This window comes from Papaver somniferum, chromosome 8 (genome assembly GCF_003573695.1).
Source record: "Papaver somniferum cultivar HN1 chromosome 8, ASM357369v1, whole genome shotgun sequence".
In the NCBI taxonomy this organism is placed as follows: domain Eukaryota; kingdom Viridiplantae; phylum Streptophyta; class Magnoliopsida; order Ranunculales; family Papaveraceae; genus Papaver; species Papaver somniferum.
In genome coordinates this window covers 1,447,866-1,467,708 of record NC_039365.1, presented here as the reverse complement: position 1 = coordinate 1,467,708, position 19,843 = coordinate 1,447,866, and the positions used below count along the sequence as shown (strand labels likewise).

The window sequence follows — 19,843 nt, the reverse complement described above, 5'->3', positions numbered from 1 at the left end:
GAATCCCAAGCGAGTTAGTATCAGACAATGGGAAGCAGTTCGATTCTGGGGTGATCAAAAGATTTCTGCAAGAACCTGAATATTCGCCAAAGTATGGAGAAAGCAAAGGGAAAATGGACAGAAGAGTTCCCTGGAGTCTTATGGTCCTATCGAACGACCCCAAAAATATTCACTGGGTTTTCACCATTTACACTAGATTATGGGACAGAGGCAGTCATACCCACCGAGGTACATCTCAAGACTACCAAAACTCGCTCTGTCAATCTGGAAAAAATGACAGCATACTAGCCTTGGATAAAGAGTTGCTGGAAGAACAAAGAGAATCAACCTTACAGCAGTTGATCCGATACCAACATGCATTCAAGCTGAGCTATGATTGTAAAATCAGAGAACGGTCATTCAAACCAGGGGAATATGTCTTGAAGAAAACCCGAGCAACCATAATGGAATCAAACTGTGAGAAGATCAGAGGAAACATGGAAGGTATAGTCCTAGTGGACATGCCAGCGTCTCGTGGCTCCTACTACCTAAGGAATCTCGATGGTACACGAGATTCAAATCCATGGAAGCCATGGAATTCGTTCCAATTGAATAAGTTTTATCATTAAGAGTGATTTCAAATCCTGCTGTGCTGCACTCTTTTTCCTTTATGATGGTTTTATCCCAATGGGTTTTCCACTCAAAGGTTTTAACGAGGCAGCTGTTTTCGAGCAGTAGGTATTTATCTTGTTCTTTCTATTCAGAAATTTAATTCAAAATTATTTTAGTATTCCAAACTTTATCAAAATCATTCGTGTTTGATTATTAGATGATGCGGACGTTCAAACCCGCAGTCATCCCTAAACGGCAAAACAATACAGTTCAAGTCCACTGTCAGTAACGTATCTGAAACCTCGCAGATAGGGTGAATGCACAGTTCGAGCATTTTTACCATATTCCAATTGTATCCCCATCATATGGGACATCAACAAATGTGTCGAACACTTTTACCTGTCTAGGCATGTGAAAACGTACACATCTCTACTTTGCGCGCATCTTGAATAGTAGGATTGGCCCCTTGCGCGAATTCAAGATAGTAGAAAAACTAAACTTTTCATTCCATGCGCGAGCAAAATGCAGCAGGAAAGTGCACCCATGCGCGAGCATTGAGCAGCATGACACCGCAACATATTGGGGGAGAGTTATGTATCACCTCAACCATTTGGGGCCAATATGTATAACACTTCAGCGCAATCATTACATTCCTAGGGGCGAGTTGCATAACACTCCGAACAACGCGCTTGGGGGGAGTTATGCAACACTCCAGAAAAATGCTAATTCAGAAGAATCGAGGAACTCGAACTTCTTAACCCTTAACAAGTTATGGATTAAGAGGGGACGATGTTTGTACTGTTAATATTCTACACCAAGAATTGGATAACTTAGGCCTAAAAAGCTCCTTATATTAACCATACTTGGGCTAAATATGCTTCTCTTGTTAGCCAAGGCTAACTAGGCCTCATTAGCCAAATATGTACAAATTGGGCTCTAAAAGCACTTTATGTGCAAGCCCATGTGCAACAAAACTAAGAGAAAATAGATAGGCCTCACAAGCATCATACATGGGAGCCCATGTGAAAGGGCCCAAGTCAAGTGAAGGAGGTGACATCCACTCAGCATCGCCTCGTCAGCAGCCCCGTCCAACCAGCACCGACCACGTCATCAACAAAGGCACGGTTAGCAGCTTATTGTGTGCTGACATCAACATGACGTCAGCAGATGCTAAAACTGCTGGAATATTCGGTTACTGATACTGACGCCATTAGATTATACCGGGAATATTCTGTTACCGTCAACAACGTTAACATATACCGAGAATATTCTGTTACTGTTAACGGCGCTAGCATATACTGAGAATGTTCTGTTACCGTTAACAGATGCCTTTAGCATCTTCCGTCATGACGTCAGCACGACGTCATCAGCAGCCGACGTCTTCATCTTCTCCGTCGATGTTGACGGAATTGCAGCAGCAGGTCGCCGTCGGCACCTCCGTCAGCCAACGATCCCGTGCAGCGATAGTCGTCCAGCCGCATCTGTCCGGCAGCAATTCTTCTATGGTGCAGCACGACGCAACTTAATTCTATGGTTCTGTTTTGGTGCAGCGCGGTACAACTTAATACCGTAGCCCTGATTCAGCGCATCGCGTTGTAGCATAACTCCCTATCCTTGGATTTATGCACGCCTCCTCTGTTCAATTGATGGATATTTCAACCCCGAGCAGATCCAAGCCTTGCTGATCCAAGCTAGCCGAGTTGAAAGCTAGTCAAGCCATTGGCTCAGTATTCTTCAGCCTCATTCAGTTGGCCTTGCGGAGTTGTGTGCCCCATGTGGGCTTAAGCAAGCCTTTTTACTTCTTGGGCTTGGCATTTCACACTATTTCGTGGGCTTGGTCTCTTTCATCCATTTTTGCTTAGCTAATTCCATGACCCTTGAAGAAGTTCTGGAACATTCTGGGAGGCATGCATGGCCAGTAATTACAGGAGGCATGCAAGGGCCAGTTATTGGAGGAGGCATGCAGGGTCAGTTATTGCAATTGATTCCTATCACAAAATTAAAGAAAAGAAACGGAAATTTCCCCCATATAAATACAGGGGTTCACAACCCCAAAAGGTATGCAATCTTCCATACAAAATCTCCTGTGAAAAACTCTGACTAACTTTAGCATCGAAGGGTTTTTTACAGGTACCCCCTACACTGTTCAGTTGGAGATTAAATAGATCGATCTTTGACAAAATCATCATCAAATTCGTGTTTGGGGTAGAAGTAATTTTACCATACAAACGGAAGCTATTATGTGTTTTCATGAAATTTTTAAAAACCTCAATCTGACTTCCTTTAGTGTTATTAATGTAAAAGAATAATGTAGTAGTAATGTAGCAGCAGAATTGAAAATATGAACCCCTGAAGACTCTTTTCATATTTAAAATAAGTTTTAAAGTCCATTATTTCAATTAATAATATCACTTCCAGTATGTGATTGAGTCAGAATTAGATTTCTATATGCCGGTATTTGATATGGAAATGATGTTCAACCTGTAGAAGTAGAATGAACAAGTCTTATTTTTTATTTGCAAAGGATCACTTGGCAGCATTTAGCTATGGGTTTGGCCCTGTCTTAAATCCTGCATTGTAAAGCTCGTGCAGTCATTGATGATCTCATTAACCATGTCTGACTTGAAGGAACACATTTTTTTTTTCTTTGAGAATAAGAGATATGCATTAACCAAACCAAAACAAGAAATATAAAGGACGAAATTGTTGTCAAGCTATCATATCAGGACATGCCCTGTTTTGAGATGTAGACAACAATCTAATGATAGTACTATTATCTTCTTCCTGATTACTTAATTTATCTAAGCTAATGAACATATTAAAGTAGGCTGGAAAAACCACCTTCCAAGTGCAAAAAAAGATGATTTTCTTGCCTCCGCCACAAGCTTATCTGCCACAAAGTTGTCAGATCTGTGAACAAATTTGAAACCCAAAAAATTATTGCAGTCCGCTAAGATTTGCACTGCTTACTTCACTACTGTTTGATTCCTCCAATTCATCAAAGTCACCTTTCCTATTGTGAACCCTATAATCCTTTCGCAGCCTCCCTCCATCCAGAAATTCGAGAAGCCTTCCTCTATGGCCCATCTATCTCCTTGTAGAAGAGCTAGAGCTTCTGCCTTTTCTGCACTTGAAGCAATGAAGACACTTGCCTTTGCTGCTCTCCCGTTGCCTGCATCATCTCTTAGCATTAGCCCATAGCCAGCGTAGAATGTGTCAAAGATCCAAGAAGAATCATGCATAGATACGTAATATAAAATAACTCTAACATCCCCCTCAAGCTGGAGCATATCCATCAAAAATGCCCAGCTTATTACATAATCCACAGAAGAGGTTTGGTAAATATGTCTGCAACCTGGGTTTAGATCTTACACAAGGATAAGTTGTTTCCTCATCATCTTCTCATGAAGGAAATGACAGTGGACTTCAATATGTTATGTACGCTCATCAAAAACTGGATTACTCCGGATGGATTTTGCAGCTTACTGATTATCACAGAACATTTGCATAGGTCTGGGAACACCAACACCCTAGACATTGAACCCATAGAATCTCGCATAGTGTGAGACTTGTCGGAAAACGATTAATAAAAAAATAATTTTTTAAAGTTTTAATAAAAATTTATAATTTATTGTTTTATTTTGTGAACGAAACTTTTTAGTCCCACATCGTGGAGTTTCCAATTTTTAGTAGTTTTAAGAAACTATATAAACCTTTTAGTCCCACATCAGGGAGTTTTTCTTCTTAAGTTGTATTTGTCAATTATATAAACAAATTCACTATTTTTGTAAAATCTATGAGAAAGTGGTTGCTCTATATTTAGAGGGACCCCCAAGGGAAAAAAATATTTTATATTGTTGTCTCAAGCGTTCGAGATTTTCCTTTATGGTTTTTCGGAGTTGCCAAGCTCAAGTTGAGCATCTACTACATATGCTAGTAGTAGGTGTATTAGGGTGTTTTATCCTGGAGATATCCGTCCTGTGAGGGCTATAACATCACTCTTGAGTGTAGCCGGGCGCTAATGTCTTAAGGGAAACGTGTTGAACACGTGACTCACTCTGTTTTTCCAAAGTTTTGCCTTGTTGCTGTTGCGGAGATATAGGGATCTCATTCGTTTCATCAAATCGATCACTTCCATTATAAAGGAGCTAAGTATCAATAACTTTTGCTTATTTGATTTTTTCTTGCTTTTGATTATTGCACCCAACAATCTTAAGACATTAGTATTTGTAATAATAAAAAAATGGTTGGTTGGTTTGTGAATCATGGATGTTAATTGTGGAGTGAAAAACAAAAACGAATTTTTGGTCAGCTGTAGAGTTTCGAGTTTATCTCTTAACCTAGAAGGAATATCGATGAACCCTTTTGACACAAAGTAGTAGACATCCTGATAGTTACCCACGTAAAATTTCAGAAATTTTTGAGTTGTAAAAGTATTTTTTTGATATTTTACAAAACTGAGAAACGTTCCTGAAAAAATTCTGACGGGCAGAATTTTGTGTTGTTAACTAAAGTAGTTTTTAAGGGGATAACCATGAGTTTTTTGATATGGTGGTTTAAACGAAGTTTATAAATCTAGATATTATCTTCAAAACTCATATTTTATCTGAACTAAGGTTTGTGAGATATGGTGTATTAGGTGATTGGGAAATTACCGTGTCCGTGGTCAGAGTATAAACGAAGTTTGTGACATGAAATTGAAAAGGAACATGGCTACCAGGCGCATGTGGATGAACACAAGTCTTCCAAAGCTGACAAAGGCGAGAACATCAAACACAACTCTAAGCATAGTCTTCATAATAAAGGTATGTTTCGTAAAACTGAATCCAGCATTACTTTAATTAAGGGTGATTGTTATGTTTGTAAAATTCCTGGCCATACGGAAGTAAAGTGTAGACAACATAAAACCTTAATAAGTAAAAAGTTAATGCTAATTTAGTTGAAACAAAATGAACCATGATGTCGGAAGTTATTTTAATAACCAATGTGAGAGACTGGTGGGTGGACTCTGGAGCCACTAAGTATGTTTGTTGAAAGAAAGACTTGTTCACCTCTTATCAGAGGATAAGGGATGTCGAGAAACTCTATATGAGTAACTCATCTGCGACAGAGGTTGCATAAAAGGGAAAGGTCGAGCATAAGCTCATATCTGTAATATTCTCACACTGAATGAAGTTTTCATGTTCCGAGCATATGAAATAATATTGTATCTTGTTCTCTTGAAGATGGTAAATGATTGAAGATCTTAATTAAATGTGGAAAACTTGTTATAACTAAGGGTATTGATTTTTTAGGAAACAGTTATAGGACTTAGGGTCTATATAAGTTTGAAGGAAAATCTGATGAAGTGAACATAGTTGATTCTTGTGCTTTCTTTTGTGTGTCTTTGAATCCTTTTCATGGTAGACTTGGAACCGTAAAATTATAAGTCAATGTATAAACTGCCTAGCATAGGCTTCGTACCCAAATTTAGTTTGGATCTTGAACACAAAAGTGAAATGAATATGCTATAAAATCTTTTAGAACAAATGTTCATAGTAATTCTAATCCCTTAGAATTAATTCAGTTAGGCCTAGTTGACATGAGTTCAACCCAAAACCATTATGGTAAAAGATGGTTTATAACTTCCGTAGATGATTGTACGAGGTACTATCTTGTATAATTCTTAGGGATAAGGATGATGCCTTAGAAGCCTTAAGATGTAAACTTGAAGTTGAAACCAATTAGAAGCCTTGAACATATTAATTGTATCCTTAAGGAGATCATAATTACCATGTTGATTAGTTCAGGATTACCTGCGGTCTGGGAGGAGGAAGTCCTCTTAACTAGTATATCCTGAATATAGTACCCTTAAGGATCAGATGAAACTCCATATGATTTATGGAAAGGTAGATGACCTTCTTATGAATATGTCAAAGTGTGGGGGTGTTTGACTAAGATTGTCATTCCTCTTCCTAGAAGAACTAGATAGAAACCAAAAATGTGATTGTGTCTTCATATAAGGTATGCTGAGTATACTTCTACATATAGATTTTTGGTTGTGTGTTCTGATTTTTCATACTTTGGTGTGATTTTTCTGACTTTGTTGTGAATACTATTACATAATCTAGGGATGCTGAGTTCTTTGAACATGTTTATTCTTAAACTGTACCTCATTAGAGATGTGTTGTTGATCCCCTAGATTTATTTTCAAATAGTCAGAACTTATCTTAAAGGAAGATGAAGTTAAGGTTGAGCCTAAGAGAAGTAAAACAATTAGACTTGAGACTTCTTATGAAGCCGACTTCATAACATGCCTAGCGTAGTCTAAGCCCTGGACTTGTAAAAAGCCTTGATATCTACTGAAACCCCATTCTGGTAAGAAGCTTCATTTAGTGAAATGGACTCAGTCCGTCGGAACCTGACTTGGGAGGTTTATAGTTTACCTCCAGAGAGTAAGACCATGAGATGTAAATGAGTCTTTAAGAGGAAACATTAGGTATATGGAACTGTAGAAAAATATTAGGCTAAGTTGGTAGCTAAAGGCTATAAACTAAAAGAAGGTGTATATTTCCTTGATTCTTATTCACATGTGACGAGATTTACTTACGTTGAGATGCTAATTGTTATTGCTGTCATAGACAAATTAGAGATACATCAGATGGATGTTAAGACAGCTTTTCTAAAATCGTGAATTAGATAAAGAAATTTACATAGACCAACCTGAGGACTTTGTAGTGAAAGGTTATGATGACAAAGTTTGTAAGTTGAACAAAATTTTGTATGGTTTATAAAATAAGCACGTAAACAGTGACATGGAAAATTTGATCATGTGATAATGTGTAGTGGATTTAAGTTAATGAATCTGACAAGTATATTTACAAGTAACTTGTTAAGGATGCCTGTGTGATTGTATGCTTGTATGTTGATGATATGCTTATACTTGATACAAACATAGATGTGATTAATTCCACTAAAAACATGCGCTGAATGAGAACGTTGACTTGAAAGACTTAGGCCATGTTGATGTAATCTTAGGGATGAGGATTAGAAAATAATCTAACATATGTAGTCTTAGTCATTCTCATTATTTTGAATTTGTGCTTAAGAGATACAATCAGTGTGATTGTAAGCCTTCTTGTACTCCGTACGATTATTCTTGTAGACTCAAGAAAAAAGGGTAATGGAGTATCTTAACTTGAATACTCAAGAGTTATAGGATGACTGATGAATTTAATGAACTGTAAGAGTCCAGACATTGCCTATATTGTGAGTAAGTTAAGTAGATTTAATTATAGTCCAGAGCAATATAATTCAGATGCACTGAGTAGAGTATTGTGGTACCTAAAAAACTCTATTACCTTTTATTTGATTTATCAAAGGTATCTTGTTGTCCTTGAGGGACTTTGTGATGTAAACTGGATAGTTGACTCAGAGGAGTCTAAGTCTACGAGTGGATATGTTTCACTCTAGCATCAGGGTTTGTTTTTGGAAGATTTACAAACAAACATATATTGCTCAATTCATTATGGAATCTGAGAGTATTGAGTTAGATAAAGCACGAGAGGGGGCCGAGTGCCTAAGATGTTTTTTAGAAGACATTCCTCTCTGGCATAGGCATGTGCCAGCTATATCTATACATTATATTAGCCAAGATATAATAGCTAAAGCTGAAAATAACTAATCTCAATCGGCGTTATTTCCATTGATTGGATAAAGTCCAAGGAGAATATCGCGCAATCTTTGACGAAAGGTTTATCCCAAGAGATAGTTAGAAATGCATCGAGGGGGAAGGGGCTTAAGCTCATAAAACAAATTTGCCATGAAGGATACTCAACCTTGCTGACTGGAGATCCAAAGATCAAGGTTTTGAATGAGACAACTAATTTGTGGTGGGTAAAGGTAAACACTATCAGAGAATTTTATTCTCTGTCCCTTCCCTATGGTGTAGACGTGATAGTGTGACTGCATGTGAAGGATGACTTTTAAGAAGTCTTAATGAGTTATATAGTTTCAATTTAAGATTGAAGTGGGGTGTAGCAGTAACACTGGAAACTCACCTATCTGAATGAGGAAGTGGGTCGCTTCCTATGAGAATATGAGCTTTGATTCTCTAGAGCATTCTGAGAAACAGGATATGTCCAGGGCCAAATTGGACAAAACGGCACGAGCTTGGCAGCAATCTTGGAGATATCACCCGTGGTTGTTATCACGAATTACATCAAATGCTAGCAGTTCAAGACATAGTTCACTGTCTCTAGCAAGTAATTCCGGTAATATCTCACTAAGCAAAGGTTCAAGACCTCATGGACACCTCTGCCTAAAATGGTATTTCCTGCGCTTTTTTATGTGATTTTCGTTTTGATGGTTTTGGTATTACTGGAACTTAGGACCTAAAGGTCACTAAGGGTTCACTAGTTCATGCCTTTTCACTTTGGTGAAAGATACTTATAGTCTCACCATGTGAGAACTAAAGATGAAAGCTCTTAATACTGTTATGATTTATGCAATCCATAGTATGACCCTGGGGTCAACACACTTTTGTGTGAGGGAGAGGACGTAGAAATGACTAGTATGATTTCAACACTTGCACGATCAGTCTGTTTGGATCGTGAGGTTGGGATGTTGATTTACCAAGATCTATCTGTGTTTTCATGTTTTATTGAGTTTTCATTCATGTGGGGATTGTTGGAAAACGATTAATAAAAAAATAATTTTTTAAAGTTTTAATAAAAAATAATAATTTATTATTTTATTTTGTGAATAAAACTTTTTAGTCCCACATTGTGGAGTTTCCAATTTTTATTAGTTTTAAGAAACTATATAAACCTTAGATATTGCACACAAGACTTAGATATTTAGCTTCAGAACTATAAGCTTAGCTACCACTTGTTGTTTCTTACTACACCAAGTAACTAAATTCCCCCAACAAAAGTACAACAATCGGAGGTTGCGATCTATTTTATCTCCTGCCCAATAAGCATATGAGTAACCCACCACTGAGCTTACAATCGTCAATGACCGTCAATTTTCCTGTACAGTATGGTAAGCTAGGAAACTATGACTCCCCCTCCCTCTAAATACAGTCGGTATCCCAACAGAATTAGGATTCCATTTAGGTATTTTCATTTTTTTGTCCATGTCTTATGTATGTACCACTATAAATACGGACTATTTCAACCTTGTTGCTTTACAAGGTATTCCTTTTCGTTCTATAACAGAAAAAAAAAAAAAAATCTTGGGTGTAGGTTTCGGTGAATATGGCTAAACTATGTTTCTGGGTGTCGATCATCACGGCATATCTCATCTCCGCAATTCTGATTCATCAAGTTTTCGCACTCACGGATCCTTCGGATGGTAATTATAGCACCTCTCATAAGTCTTGTGCTTCTTCTATATTGATTCTGGTTGAACTAGACAACTCACTTTTTCCTGATTGATATTCCAGTCTCAGTTCTTCAAGATCTGTACAAGTCACTTGATCAACCACAACAGCTGGTCGGATGGAACTTGATGAGTGGAGCTGATCCCTGTGAAGAGTCATGGAAAGGAATCTCGTGTTCGGGATCATCCGTTATATCCATGTAAATTTATCTCTGAATTTGTAATTCTATATGCAATGACAAGTGTTAAACCTGAATTCTATGCAACATATTGCACTTAGTTAATAATGTGTATGGTGTTCGGATGGACCTTTAGAAATAATTTTCTGACTTATAAAAATAAAAAAAGTTAGAAAGTTGATTGTGATTTTGAAAATAATCCGTAGAAGTAAACTAGTTAACTCTTTGTGAAGCGATTTCTTTTTTCTTTTTTCTTTTTTCCTTGCGACATCTGAGATGACTTATGCAGGTATCAAAACACCCTCCAGTACTACTAATTTTTCGGTTCTCCTATATTTTTTTCTTAAACTTTGGCCATCATTGTTGTTTATGCAGTCAACTTAATGGGCTAGAGCTGCATGGAAGCCTCGGAGGCAATCTAGGAGACCTATTAAACTTGAAGCAACTGTAAGTTCTGTTCCTAAATCTGTTTCTAACTGCATGTTTTTTTCTTTGATATGTTGGAAATGGTATTTAATGACTTCAAAATATGAGACCCCTATATTTAAATCTCGGGTGGAAGCTTACACTTGTTATATTTTGGTGGCAACAGGGATGTCAGTAACAGTCACATTGTGGGAGAAATCCCTTCATCTTTACCTCCAAATGCAACACATATGTAAGACTTCATTTTTTTCTCTATTTTTTTTTTTTGCTTTTCTTTCTTTGTAGTGTTTCTTGACTGATCGATGGTTGTGTTTCTGGATTACCTGTGAGTTTCTTTACCGGATGAATTTATTCCTAGTACTGTGAATTGTGAAACTTTAATTTTTCTCAAAATCTATTTATTGTCTTTAATATTCTCTTATTTGTGTGCAGGAATCTAGGTCACAATTCCTTGTCGGGAACGGCTAGGCAATGTGTTCACTGGTTTTCCAAATCTTAAGCAATTGTATGGTCTCTTCTCGTTTTGGTGCATGCATGCATGCATACCATACCATTCGTTATATTTGAATTCAAATCAATCTAATACACCAGACTATGCTACCAATTTCAGGGATTTGTCGTCTAATCAAGTCACTTGAGACCTCCCAATCTCATTTGAAAACTTGGCAAATCTGAATGAACTGTAAGCTTCATACCAAACCGTCTTATTATCGTTATTCACTATCTTTTGTTTTCTTACTTTGCAATCTCATGAGAGTCGTTATATTTCAGATTTCTTCATAGAAATGACTTCACAGGTCCGGTAGATGTTCTTGCTCATCTCCCACTCTGTGTCCTGTAAGTAACATAAACAACATCTCTAATAACATTTAAGTTTTTTTAGTTTTAACTAAAAGAATAAAACGCAGGATCTTAGATAACCCAGCACAATGTGGGACTAATAATTTCAACACGCCCCCTCACGTGTAGCCTCGTTGGGTCTAACACGTGGGTCTAACACGTGGACAACAATAAATCGGGTGATGCGGAGTAAAGGTGCGATCACATGACTCAAACAAATAATCTTCTCTGATACCATATTAGAATATAGTCACCCAACTCAAAACCAATTGGCAATGAGTGGAGAGGCCCAAAAAATTATAAACAGCAGGATCTTAGATAACCCATCACAACGTGTAATAGTTTCAACGTTAACTCTTTATTTCTTCAGTTTTTGTATCGTTGTCGGTGTTCAAATTTACTTCGGTTAATTTACCAGCCTTTGTTTTTTGTTCTTCCAGGTTTGATGCTAATGACTTCTATGATCCGTATATGGGCAGACTCGGTAGAGGTTTTGACTACCTACTAAACTTTTCAGCTGTAGACCACCAGTAGGCAAAACATTGCTCAAAGGTGGTGCTAGTGACATCATCATTACATTATTTACTATTTGAACAGTAAAGTGGTAGCTCAGACTCATGTGTGGGTTTTTGGATAAACTGTTATTCCGTAAATTGTTATGTATATAATTTAAATTAATACATTAATAATTTATCTATAAAAATAATACATTAATCTTAATGATTTTCTTGTCTTGGCTAAACACGTGACAAACCTAATTGCTCCACCATAACTAAACTACACTAGTGGAGTTTTTGGTATAATGCTTTATCCTTTTTGGAGAGATAATGGCCATATATATTATTAAGATGTTGGTCAATTAAGGAGAATATCCTGTGACCGTAAATAAGGTAGAGTATCTTCTATTACACCCCCTTAGTCTAAGCGGGAGAGGAACAAACGCTAAGACTAGAACGAAAATTAATAAACAATTATCTCGGAAGACCCTTAGTGAAGATATCAGCATATTGATGTTCGGAAGGGATGTGCAAGACACGAATATCACCAATACGAACCCTTTCACGAACAAAATGAATGTCAATCTCCACATGTTTTGTGCGTTGATGCTGAACCGGATCACCAGACATGTAGACAGCACTCACATTGTCACAATACACCAGAGTATCCCGCTGTAATGGCATATGTAACTCAAGAAGTAAATTCCGTAGCCAGGTCGTTTCATCCACAGCATTAGCAACACCCCTGTATTCTGCTTCAGCGCTGGAGCGGGACACCGTTGCTTGACGTTTGGAAGACCAAGAGACAAGATTGTCTCCAAGAAAAATGCAGTAACCAGATGTTGATCGGCGTGAGTCAGGACAACCCGGCCAATCAGCATCAGAATAGGCGGTGAGGCCAGAAATATTCGAAACCGATAGAGACAAACCATGATCAATAGTGCCCTGAAGGTATCGAATAATGCGCTTAATGGCTTGCATGTGTGGGTCCCGAGGGTCATGCATCAATAAAAATACCTGCTGAACAGCATAAGATATATCCGGTCGAGTGAAAGTGAGGTATTGTAACGCTCCGTCCAGACTACGGTATAGAGTAGGATCCGAAAGTGCTGGTCCAGAAGTAGCACTGAGCTTAGAGTGTGTGTCGACCGGAGTTGCTACTGGATTGCAGTTCGTCATGGATGCACGAGCAATGATGTCCTTTGTGTAGAGTGACTGAGATAAAAACAACCCTGAGGAAGAACGAGAAGCAGTAATACCCAAAAAATGATGTAACGGGCCAAGGTCAGTCATAGAAAATTCCAGTTTCATCATGTCGATAAAGCGGGCTAGGAGAGCATCAGTAGAGGCAGTGAGTATGATATCATCAACATATAGTAATAAGTACGCAGTTTCCCGGCCAGACCGGTAAATAAAGAGAGATGGATCACAAACACTACCCCGAAAACCACAAACTGTGATGAAAGTCGCAAACCTCTGGAACCACGCCCGAGGCGCCTGTTTGAGACCATAAAGAGATCGGCGAAGACGACAAACATGATCAGGTCGAGCAGGGTCAACAAATCCCGGAGGTTGATGCATATAAACTGTCTCAGACAAGTCCCCATGTAGAAAAGCATTCTTGACGTCCAATTGGTGAATCGGCCAAGATCTTGATGTGGCAATGCTGAGAACGGTACGAATGGTGGCAGGCTTAACAACCGGACTGAAAGTATCAAAACAACGTTTGGGCGACGGTGGGGCTGTTGTGTATGTGCAGTGGCGGAAGATGGTGGAGCAACGTCTGGGCGCTGCTGTGTAGTGGAAGAAGAAACTGACGTAGTGGCGGAAGGTGGCTGGACAGGAGGATGAGGAGATGTTGGGTAACGGAAACGAATGGGAAGGAGAGTGGAAGATGGTGTGGAGGGAAAGTCTTGACAGTTTTATGGAGTAGAAACATTGTTCTTGAATGGAAACACGTTTTCATCAAACGTCACATGACGAGACAAGATGATTTTGTTAGTGGATAAATCGAGACATCGATAGCCACGGTGATGAGTTGGAAAACCAAGAAAAACACACTTAGTGGAACGAGGAGAAAGCTTATGAGTAGTGGTAGCGGAAAGATTGGGATAGCAAAGGCAACCAAAAGTACGAATATGAGAGTACGTTGGTTGACGTTGATATAGAATGGACACCGGAGAAGAGAAATTTAGGATTTTGGAAGGAAGAATGTTGTGGAGGTAGACGTCCATATGTAGGGAGTCGGCCCAATATTTGGGAGGGACAGAAGCATGAGACATAAGCGTGCGAGTGATGTCATTGACACGACGAATCATTCGCTCAACTTTGCCGTTTTGGGAGGAGGTATGAGGGCATGAGAAACGGAAAACTAACCCATTTTTGTGAGAAAAATCATGAAACGATGAGTTGTCGAATTCACGACCCATGTCACACTGAAAATATTTGATTTCACGTTCAAACTGAGTTTTAACGAAAGAACGAAATTCCAAGAACTTGGTATAAACTTGGAATTTTAATTTGAGAGGATAGATCCATAGATAATTTGTGAAGTCATCTAACAATATAAGATAGTAATTAAAACCAGTCTCAACATGTAATGGTGAGGTCCATAAGTCGCTATGAATGATATCAAAAGGATCAAAAGTAACAGAATTTGATTCAAAAAATGGCAGACGAACATGTTTACTGACTTGACAAGAACGACAAAGTTTGGTAGACTGATTTTTATTACATTGAATTGAAGATTTTGCACGTATATTATCTAAGATAGCTTTCCCTGGGTGGCCAAGACGGCTGTGACAGATGTCATGAGAGCACACGGCAAGGGATATATGACGAGACAGAGACGATGTTGAAGGTGATACGACAGAAGCAGTAATAGGGTAAAGCTCCCCGGAACTGTTACATCGAAGGAGAATCTTCCTCGAATTCAAATCCTTCACAGAAAAACCAGACGGATCAAATTCAACAGACACATGATTATCAGTGGTGAATTTACGAACAGAAACCAAGTTTTTGATTATGTCGGGAGCAACAAGAGTATCTTTGAGCTTTAGGGTGCGGGACGGAATATCTATGAACTTGGTACCAGAGGCAGTGACTGGAATACTGTGACCATTGCCAACTAAGATGGAATGAATATTACTAGTATTAAAAACAGTATTCAAAGTACCTGAATCCGCAGTGAGATGCGATGTAGCACCGGTATCCATATAGAAAGCGTCGTCAGGTGAGTATAAACTCATGGAGCTGGACGCTTCGGCAATGTCACTGGGTTGAAGATATTCCGTGGATGGAGTTAGATATGCCTGTTCACATCCAACGCCAGAGGTTCGACCGCGTGACTGACCAGTACGGCCACGGCCTTGGAAGGAACCGCGGCTGGAAGGTGGCTGCCAAGGTGTTGTCGGAGGTGCTGTAGGGTACGGACAAGGTGGCACTGCCCATTGTGGTGGACAGTGGATGTTGTACGTAGGATGAGGTGCACCGTAGAGCTGGTAGGGGTGCGGAGGTGTTGGCAGCAGGGGCAGTTCGGTGGATGGAGCATATGAGCGATGGACACCGCGTCTGGCATGACCACCACGCTGTGAGCGCTGGTTGTTGCGGTCTGTGGGTGGAGCTGCAGCGGCAAGAGCAGTAGGTGCAGACTGAGATTGTTGTTGGGAGCGTCAAATCTCTTCGGTACGCAGCTGGGATCGAGCGGCATCAAACGTCGGCATTGATTGTTGGATAAAAGAGGCTACCGTGTTGTATTCCTCCGGAAGACCGTTGACAAGTTGAATCACAGGTCGTTTATCATCCATGGGAAAGTCAAGATCAAGTAATCGATCGGACAGGGATTTAAGCTTATCGCAGTAATCATCAATACTAGTGCAATCAATAAACTTAAGATTGACAAACTTACGTTCAAGAGTCGCAGCGCGGTTACCTTTGTTGTCTTGAAAGAGTTTCTTGAGATGATCCCAAAGCTCTTTAGCAGTTTTGCCAGATTTTAGGACGGTGAGCATTAAATCCTTGGCCATGGTGGAGAACATCCGTTGACGACAGAGAGCGTCGAGTTGGAGCACGGTGTCGGCGTCAACATATGGGGGGGGGGGGGGGGGGGGGGGGGGGGTTGTCTCCATTGATGAGAAAAAGAAGGCGATGAGCCTGAAGATGGAGTTCAAACAGAAAAACCCAAGATGAGTATTCATCCTGTTTGATGTCTAGGATGATAGGGATTAGGGTTTTGATGTTGTTGATAGCAAACGCCGGATGGACTGTCTTTTTTATCTCCTGCCATTGTTGGTTTTGGTGAAGAAGGTGAAGAAGAAGAAGAGGATCGGCTATTAGGTCGATACCATATTGGAGTTTTTGATATAATGCCTTACCCTCTTTGGAGAGATAATGGCCATATATATTATTAAGATGTTGATCAATTAAGGATAATATCCTGTGACCGTAAACAAGGTAGAGTATCTTCTATCATACACCATTCTAATCTCTCCATCTGGCTGGTCGTTAGCTCGACTAAACTACTACACTGTTCCATTCTCCGTCTCCCCCGAGTTTATAGACTATGCAAACAAATAAGTTTGTACATCACCTTCAGAATATGAAAAACAAATCAATGTCTTACAACGTCCGGCCTTCCTTTTATCCCTAACTAGATAACGCATTCGATGGATCTATATCTTGATTAGTTTCCTCCAACATTTCGAAGATTCCATCACCAACCAAGTTTTGTCATTACATTTTTTTACTAAATTCACTACGCTAATATCATACACTTTTTTCCCCTGAAAAAGTAATCGAATATCATATGCTTTTGCAAGAAATTGCTTCCAGGAATAGGGATTGCTAACTCACTCATATAGATAAGACACCTACGCACGAAAATCCTTTGCAAAATTGAACATTCCAATTTTATGTTACATGAAGTTTTTAGGACTCATGTCATGCTTGTGAGGCATTAATTTGGAAGTACGGTGTACCTAATCACTTGGAGATTTAACTATTAATTTCAGGCCAGATGAGAAATAGTTACAATATGTTAACTTTTATTGAAATTACATAGGCGCCAAAACAAGACGATCGAGTGGCTGGTTAACATTACCTATCCATAGACACGCATGATCCAACTCTCTGAGGCACTTCAAAGTGTAAGATTTTACCACTTCTCACAATTAATTTAAGTGATGACAAGATCACAAGATTGTGAATGGGTGAGTGAACCATATCAAGATCTTGCCAAAACCAGATCGAGATACCTGTTATATAAATCAATGTACAACAAAGCTGGAATAGCTCAGCTGGTTAGAGCGTGTGGCTGTTAACCACAAGGTCACAGGTTCAATCCCTGTTTCTAGCGTCTTTTTATCAAACTCGTAAACTTTAGTTTCTTCCGGTGACGTAAACATATCTCTCTCTTCTCTTTCCTTATAGCTTGTCCCTGACGTTCTGCACTATATGGGTTGACATTCAGCTTCCGCAACTTGATCTTGAATTGGCTTGCAGAAATCATTCTTAAAAATGTTAGTGTTATTTGACTTCAGCTAAACTACTTGTTAGTGTTATTTGGCTTCAGCTAAACTACTGATGCACTGCCCACAATTCCTAGGCCTTTTTGTATATTTGGACAAGTTCCTGCCACTTCGTTTCTGACGTTCAATACTTCAATTGAGCCTCTCTTTGACCCTCATTTACATCCTTCACTCCTTCAAAAACACAACCGATCGACCTGATCAGCACCTGCAATGTATGTTTTACAAGCCACCAAAATAGGTGTGGTCGAAGGCAGAAATGCCCCAGTACATAATCCTCAAAATGCTTTGGGAAATTCTTAAGCGTGTACCGCAATATTGTCCTGCATGATCGAATAAGTATTCCCTCATTGTATTCCTGGGAAGTCTTCTCAGCTTCAACAATGCCAGTCCAGAGTTCATATCCAGGCTCATTGAAGATTTCAATTCAGCACCAGAGCTCTCATCCCTGCTCCGACTCCATGTGTTCAGAAAAATGAAGCAAACACACCCACAATTGTACAAGTTTGGATTTATCCGCAGATTATGTGCATGGTAGTAAACGAGCGGTGGTGTATCAGGATACTCTGATGGAAAGATCGTCGAAGAAGATGAAGAAGAAGAGACCATCGTGATAAGGAGTGCCAACTGCACATGCAATCACGGTCCTAAACAAGTATAGTTTCAGGAAAATCCTTCTCTGGATGTCTCTAAGGAAAATCATTCTTTAGAAGACTCCAAGGTAGAATTTAGTGTGCAAATTACGAATAAAAGTACAAACATAGGTAGGTATTGGGACACAGTAACCATGGCATGCACCGTTGTTTGGTTCCACCTGCAATGGCGGGTAACAATGAAAAGAGAGTTGTATACTTCTACAATGTTGGAGGATTGGATTTAAACTACTCAAATTTCAGTTTCTTAAATCTAAAGCGAGTAGTCATGAGATTGCTAAAGTGGAACCCGAAGAAACAAATATAAAAGTAAAATTCCCAAACATATTCCAAGCCCCATCCTCCTGCCAAGCCCCGAGACCTTGAGAGTGTTCAAGTAACCATCTCAAAAGTAAGAAGTTTTAAGAAGAGTAATTGCTATTTCAATAAACTTGAGTGACAGCATCCAGCAATTGCTATTTCAGCAAGGAACTAATAATTAGATATTCAGATATAAAAAAACATATACTGCAATTAATGAGGAACGACAAAGATAGCCTCCTCTTGTGTAATACACACAAAATCAAAATAAATTACTAAATGTGCATAACATAGGATTCTTACCTGAATCAAGTGAAACTAATTAACTACCCACATTGTTCTGCAGTTCATTCCGCATCGGAGGAATCCCATAATAACAGTGCATGTACACTTTCGGTATTAACTTTTAGATCTCTCCACCTTTCATACTTTTTGTCAAACATAACTAAACCAACTTTTGTATCCATCAAAATCTCACCATTGTCAAGATGCAAACTTGGACGCATGAAAGAACAATAAATAAGAGTACTGAATAGTTTAGTCGAAGAGTCATTCACTCCATAATCCTGCATTACCCATATATCAGTGCGGGACTTGCCGACATCGATAGCCAAACAAAGGAGACCTCCTAATATTCCCACACTTGTATCAAGGTTATCGTACAGGGCACCTGATTGTTCTCTCTCAATCTTCTTTAGTGGAAAATCTAGTTTTGGAAATGGAAAATCCGCAAGTTTCTTATTGTTAATATCAAAGTAGACAATAACTCGGTTGAGGGTTATTCTAAAACCTTTCCGGTGAAGAGCTCCATTAAAAAGAAAACCGGAACCTCTTTCTTCAATAGGAAACAAGTAAGAGTTTTGTTGATGAACACTTGTCCATGAATTTGATTTTAATGCATAGACATCAACTGAATCAAATCCATGTATCTTACGATCTCTTACCTTTACCACCTTGTAATCGTGAATGTTACTATCGTAACAGAATCCAATCTGATCAGTTTTGTGATTTAATAATCTTGCTGGAGGTATCGCTTTATATTCTCCTGTTGATGGGTTCCATACACAAATTGTGTTTTCATTCTCACCCCAAAACCTACTATAACAGATACTTAAACAAACGAAGCCATTACATGAACCTATAATTTCCATATAACTATTTCTAAGTTGTTTGTTATGTGCAAACGGAAAAACCCTCCGAAAAGCTTCAGAATATACAACTTTGGGTGATAATACGGATGCTGCTGATGAATTAATCGCAGCATCATCCACTGAGTAAATCATAGATCTCCATGAATCCTTTTTGTGTACTATGAATTTAGGGTTAATAGTATTATTAAGGTGCACCGTATTAAACTTAGGGTTAGAGAACTGAGAACACCATACCTTACATACACACCTAGAATTCTAATGGACTTTAATGGTAACTTGAGAAACATATCTACCTGAATCTCTTCTGGTAGGCTTGAC

The 19,843-nt window shown here is 38.9% G+C and overlaps 1 protein-coding gene and 1 non-coding gene across 2 annotated transcripts; one reads left to right on the top strand and one right to left on the bottom strand.

Moving 5' to 3' along the window:
* The first annotated feature begins 17,175 nt into the window (after window positions 1-17,175).
* Window positions 17,176-17,249, top strand: TRNAN-GUU. The gene has a single exon. It is a non-coding gene; the product is annotated as a tRNA-Asn (tRNA).
* Window positions 17,250-18,721: 1,472 nt separating this feature from the next.
* On the bottom strand, window positions 18,722-19,657 carry LOC113304152 (F-box/kelch-repeat protein At3g06240-like). Its single transcript, XM_026553213.1, has one exon. It carries the CDS (start codon window positions 19,655-19,657, stop codon window positions 18,722-18,724), a length of 936 nt encoding a protein of 311 aa, XP_026408998.1.
* Window positions 19,658-19,843: the final 186 nt, after the last annotated feature.